Source organism: Callospermophilus lateralis, unplaced genomic scaffold, assembly GCF_048772815.1.
Source record: "Callospermophilus lateralis isolate mCalLat2 unplaced genomic scaffold, mCalLat2.hap1 Scaffold_63, whole genome shotgun sequence".
NCBI lineage: Eukaryota > Metazoa > Chordata > Mammalia > Rodentia > Sciuridae > Callospermophilus > Callospermophilus lateralis.
The window spans coordinates 8,600,700-8,606,699 of NW_027514713.1; the positions used below are offsets into that span (position 1 = coordinate 8,600,700).

Genomic DNA, 6,000 nt, shown 5'->3' on the forward strand with positions numbered 1-6,000 from the left:
TCACCCAACAAGATCTTAATATCAGAATATATAAGGAACTCAAAGAAAAAAAAGAGAACTAAATTGAAAAGAACACAAATAAATGGAAATACATTTTATCTTCATGGATTGGAAAAATTAATATTGTTAAAATGTCCATATAACTCAAAGTGATCTACACATTTAATCATTTAATGCTGATGATTAGAACTGGGAGGGCAGGATGAAAGAGGATTCCAGTTAAAACAGTATTAGCAAGACTCTGAAATAGCCCAACCTAGAGTGTCTAGCTGGTCTGCATTTTCTTTTTCTTTTTTTTTTTTTCACTGAAGCAAAAGTAGAAAATTTATGGAAAAGCAAACAGAAAAATAACCTCAAACAAGTAACAAAGCAAAGACTAATAGGAAATAAGAGGGAAAATACCTAAATTAAAACAAAGCTCCAAATTATTTCAAAATGATGAAATTATATTGAATATGGTATCTAAAAGATGGAGGTGGGGGATGGGATCTGATGTAGGTGTGGCTGTCAACAGAGGACTGTGGGAAAATCCTTGGGGAAAGCAGAGGTCCCTCATTCCTGGAGATGCAGGCAGCTACTGCACTGGGCTGCGAACGAAGATCCCCGTAAATTAGGAAAGAGTGATAAAATTGGCTATGGGCGGGGTCAGCATTAAGGGAAGGAAATGCACCCAGGAACACCCATTCCACTCCTGGACTGGAGACTCAGACACTTCCAGGTGACTCAAATGACAGGTGGGGACAACAATTAGATGGAATAGTAACCGGAGGGAGGACCTGAGGGACCTGTGGAAGGTGGCAGGTGCAGAACTCCCATCCATGCAGAAATACGCTGGACATGATTTGTCTGGGTCTTCAAGGTCACCTTCCTCAGGCTCTGCAGTGGAGAGTCTATTCAAGGTGGCTTCTAGTTCCTCATCCTCTCCCCTGAGGGGCCAGGCACTCTCCTGGGCCTGAATGGAGAAGCTTCTGGTTCTTCTTGGGCTGAGGTAGTGGACATCTTTGCAGGATGGGCATGGACAACAGAAGCTAGACCAGGATGGGCCTGCCCAGGTGGAGTGTGCCCAGGATGAGCGCGAGGCCTCCCGAGGCATTGTGCAAATGGGTGACAGCCTCGTTCAGAGTTGGGTTATATCTTCTGTTGCACCGTAAACCAATTCTGCACCAGTTGCTCCTCTAGGCTGAGGCTGGAGGCCAGGGCCACCATGGTACCGTAGGATGGATAGGGGTCCTTCAGGAAGTGTGCCTCCAGCTCCTGCATCTGTTGCTTGCTGAGGGTCAAAATAGATCAATCTGAGGTCGATGGGCCCAGCATATTGGAAGGCTTTCCATCTCATCCATGGCAGTGGAGGCTCCTTTCAGAGGAAAGGGAGGTCTGCATTTTTAAAGAGTCCAGCAAACAAAAACCGAAGTCTGTGAAGTAACATTGAGTTAGTAAAGGCTGCAAACCTCATGCACATGCCATGGAATTCTTGGAAAATTCACCAGTGCTCAGGGCTTGACACTGGAGAAACTTTCTTTAGAAAATCAATCTGATGTACATGTAGGAATGGTATGACTAAGAAAGTCAAGGAAAAAACATTCTGAAAATAATTTAATACAGAGTATTTCTTAGTAAGGAGTCCTGAGGGGCCAGAGAAGGTTTTGAAAAGAATATTTTGAGAGTAGAACAGAGAACCAGTAGAAAGAGGAGACACCCAAGAGCCTAAGAGGGCAAGCATCCATGTCTGTTATGGGTAATGGGTAACAAATAGGCCAAGGAAGCATGAACTAAGTCAAGGGTCTTTGAGTGTAGTTGTCATTAGTGATGGTTAAGTATTTCAGCAAAACAGGAAGGCAGAAACTTTGAGAGTAGGAGGTAAGGATCTGAGTGGGCAACTAGAAAGGATAAGTAATGAATAAGTAAATTATCTGGCTTCCTTCCTCAAAGATCCCATGCTATCACCTGTATTGAGGTGGGTGATGATAGGGCAGACACTAATTGGTAAGAATCAGCCTGTTTCCTTCCAATATTTTCCCTTGCCACATCCATTAATATAAATTAATGTATTTGTATGTGTACATATATCCCCATTATATATTTGTAATTTATTCCTATTACATTTTCTATTGCATGTAGGACCAACTAGAATTCAAGATCTGAAACCCTCCTTTTCCTGTTCTTTCAAATTCCACAGATGGCTTTGGTGGGAAGAGGATACAGTGACATGAGATAGTTGGTCACCAAATATTACACACACAAGTAATACAACAAAGTCAAAATACAAAATCAGCCCTCTCAAATTTCAGCATGCCCTTGTAGTGAATCCCTAATCAGCGTCCTTGGAAAACTGCAGTCATTTCCCAAGCACATCTTCCACATCTGTCAGCAAACCCTTTCAGCTACACCCTTGAATTCTTTCAAACACCTCCACCCCTACCACCCCTTGCACGCTACCTCCTGATGGGCTTCCCACCCATCATGCCCCTTCACAAATCTTTTCTCTAAACAGTCAGCCTTTTGAAACCTAAGTCTTAACAGGAGTCTGCTTTGCTCAAGAGATTCCAATTACTTTCTCAGAAATAAAACTCAGATCCTTACAGTGCCATCCAAGGCCCTGCCTGGTCTGCTGTCTCCTCCCTTCACCTCCTTCTCATTTATCTCCTTACTCTCCCTCCTGCTCAGTTCACATCAAACCATGGGTCACATTGCTGCTGGTTGAAAACCCTCTGCCCTTTCACTCCCTCAGTCAGAAAGCTTTTCCCTGCCTTGTTAGGCATGTCTGACCATCTTAGTTTAAGTGCCAAGCCCATCAGTCATACCCATTCTCTTGTCCTGTTTGGTTTTTCTCCATCATTTCTATCACCACTATAAAAATATCCTTTGGTTTATTACTGAAGCAGGAGTCTCTTCTGACTAAGATTCAGGAAGGCAGAAATTTTTGTCACTTTTGTCTTTTACTGTAAAACCAGGACTGACAGCATGTCCTGGCTTGTGGTAGTGTTCTAGACCACGCTATACGGGCAAAGACCAAACAGACTCCATCTTCCCCTGAGACTCCCTGTCATGTAAAAACTGCTTCTCCCATGGGAAAGCCCCACTTCTGTACCCATCAATAGTTGCTTAGCAAAGCATATTTGGCAACACAAAATGGCAATTCTTATACAATGTAAAATTGTTCTCTCTTTGGTTCTCATTTTTCTTGGACAATGTACCCTCTCCAAGACTGATTGTCTAAATGTGAGTAACCATTCAACTTGTACTCAACTAGGGACATTTTGACCCACTCCCCCTTCTACTTATGATTTTAGATCTCATGAAATTTGTTTTGAATCATAGCAACAGCTACTTATGATTAGTACGGTTTTGGACTACAAAAAGTGTACCCAAATCCCAGGAGGGAGTTAAAAGGTATAGACTTGCAGCCTACCCCTTGGCCCGCCAGCTGGTGGATCTGAACCAATGGCTGATGAATAAGGTTTTGTCTCCTGCTTTAAGATCAACTTGGTGATTTATTGCAATCTCACCTTAACAATAGCTCAATAAATATTTCATGAAACACTAAATGTTCTTCGGCACTCAGATGAATAATAAAATACCCACACACCTCCACTTTATTCTAGAAATCACAGCTATTCTTAGAGGCTCAACAAAAACTAAGTACTAACCAGATCTTCTTATATCTTCTGTCAAGGAAAAATTTAGTTAATTGGTATTTTGATGATAACAACGATGGTGATTTAAGGCAAAGGAGAGTGAAATTTTTTTATATATAGCAATAGATCTTGGATATTACAAGTATTCTAAAATTTCAAATGAATAAGACCATTTTAGTTTGCCTCCTAAGCGTAAGCTTCATATATCTAAAGAATAAGGATTGGTAATTATTTGGGCCTTCTGCCTTTCAGAAATAATCCAAAGTGAGTAGGCAAAAAATATGTCATAAACCACCTTCTTTTCAAAAAGAAAAATGAACTTGAATTAAGTTTTTAGCTTTCAAATGAGTGTTAACTGAATATAGAAATTGGTTTCAAAGACATGCATTCGATAAGCTTTTTTTCCTGCTTTCAAAACTAAAAATTTTAGGGACTGGGGTTGTAACTCAGTGGTAGAGCACTTGCTTCTCATGTAGGGGGCCCTGGGTTTGATCCTTAGCACAACATAAAAATAAACAAATAAAAATTAAGATACTGTGTCCATCTACAACTAAAATAAATAAATAAATAATTTTTAAAGATAAATTAAAAATAAAAATTTTAAATCTAGACAACACAAGAAATAAATATTTTGAGCTTAAGAAGTTTTTTTTTATATTATTTCTTTCCAGGTTCTCAAAAATTCTGAGAATGATAATTGATTTTTGGTTGTCCTGAAAGCCTATTTTTTTAGATTGCTACAGCCAATTCTGGAACTCACCAAAGCCAATGACCCATTTTTCAAAATGCCCTTAAAGGTGTCAAATGTTACTCCTTTGTGGGATGAATGAAACTTCGGAAATAACCAAATAATTTCTGAGAAGGAGAAGGCTGATAACACAGAGTAATGCTGACTCCTAAAAGTGAAACTACTTTTCTCATGACTTGTGAATTGACATGAAAGACAATCAAAAAAGAGAAGTCCTAAGAGTGTTCTTCATGACAACATGTCAGGATTGGCACATATTCTCCAAAAGTAGCAACCTAAAAGGACACAATTTCTTTGGATATGTAAGTTCTAGGTTTATAACTGCCTTGGGTCAAATTGTATATATGGGTTAATTTAAAAAAAAAAAACTAAACAGAGTGAACTGGCAAAAAAAATGAGTCTCTAATAGTTTTATTATTACATGTCTTACATTTAAGCTTTTAAGCACTTTTGGGTTGATTTTTGTATTTGGTGAGCAATGAGGTCTAACTTCATTCTTCTGCAGTTTTCCCAGCACCATTTATTCAGGAGACAGTACAGTTAAAATGGTGGAATAAGTTCAGGTGTTCTATTGCACAGTAGTGATATGGCTAGCAATATTAATCAAACATTTCAAAACAGCAATATTTATTGACTACTTCAAAATAACTAGAAGGAAAGTTTTTAATATTCTCACCACGAACAAACATATGAAGTGATGGATATGCTAAGTACCCTGATGCAATTTGTTGCATAATGGACACATGCATCAAGACCCTCATTGTACTCTATCAATATGTACAATCATTTTATGTCCATGAAAAACAAGATACATTTTTAAATTAATAAAATAAAATTATAGAAGATAAATTTTGGATTAAAATGAGAAAAAATCAAACTTCACACTATGGTTAAAAAATAATGAATAGGCAAACTATCAATGGAAATCTTCATTAATCAAACATTATCTTCCTCAACATAACTGTTTCTCTCTACCAAACTCCAGGACACACTGGAAACAAGTCATTGAATATTTCTTTAAATATCTGAAATCAATATTGCATGAAAATGTTTAAAATTCTAACAAAGAATGCTGATAACTTCAATTTTATCTTCAAATAAATTCTTCTAATTACAATACAAAAATGGCCTGATTATGGGCTATTTACCAAGAGTGTGCATCTTTATCTGTGTTACTTGAGCTCATTAGTATTTTCAGAAATATGCTTTACTGTCTTTCACAACATGATTTCACCAGGGATCTAGAAGGAATAGGAACAGCTTATGAAGAAAAGCTATATTTGCTATGCCAAAAGAAGCAGTTCTTGTTTGTGTGATTGATTGGTTGGTTTGTTTTTGTTTTTGTTTTTGTTTTTTTAGGCAAGTACAGAAATGTTTTATTATCAATTCCTTACACAATAACACCACTGTATTAAAAGATTATGCAAGACACCAAAGGGTTACTCACAACTCAAAAAAGTTTATAAAGAATTTGTTACCAAAAGTTCAGTCTTTGTCTCTGATGCCAATCCAATAATAAGGAGATCATTTTGAGAAAAAAAGAAAAAGGTTTATTGCTTTGCTAGCAAAGAAGAAGCACAGCCCTGTCCCAGAGGCTGTGATTCTGCACATCAAGGA

At 37.9% G+C, this 6,000-nt stretch overlaps 1 protein-coding gene across 1 annotated transcript in view; it reads left to right on the forward strand.

The window, feature by feature from the left end:
- Positions 1-4,726, forward strand: part of LOC143640804 (uncharacterized) — a 32,483-nt gene extending 27,757 nt beyond the window's left edge. Inside the window, exon 5 of the mRNA XM_077108369.1 lies at positions 4,307-4,726. Within this exon, the coding sequence (XP_076964484.1) occupies positions 4,307-4,336 (30 nt within the window). The 3' untranslated portion in view covers positions 4,337-4,726. The remainder of the gene's footprint in view (positions 1-4,306) is intronic.
- Positions 4,727-6,000: the final 1,274 nt, after the last annotated feature.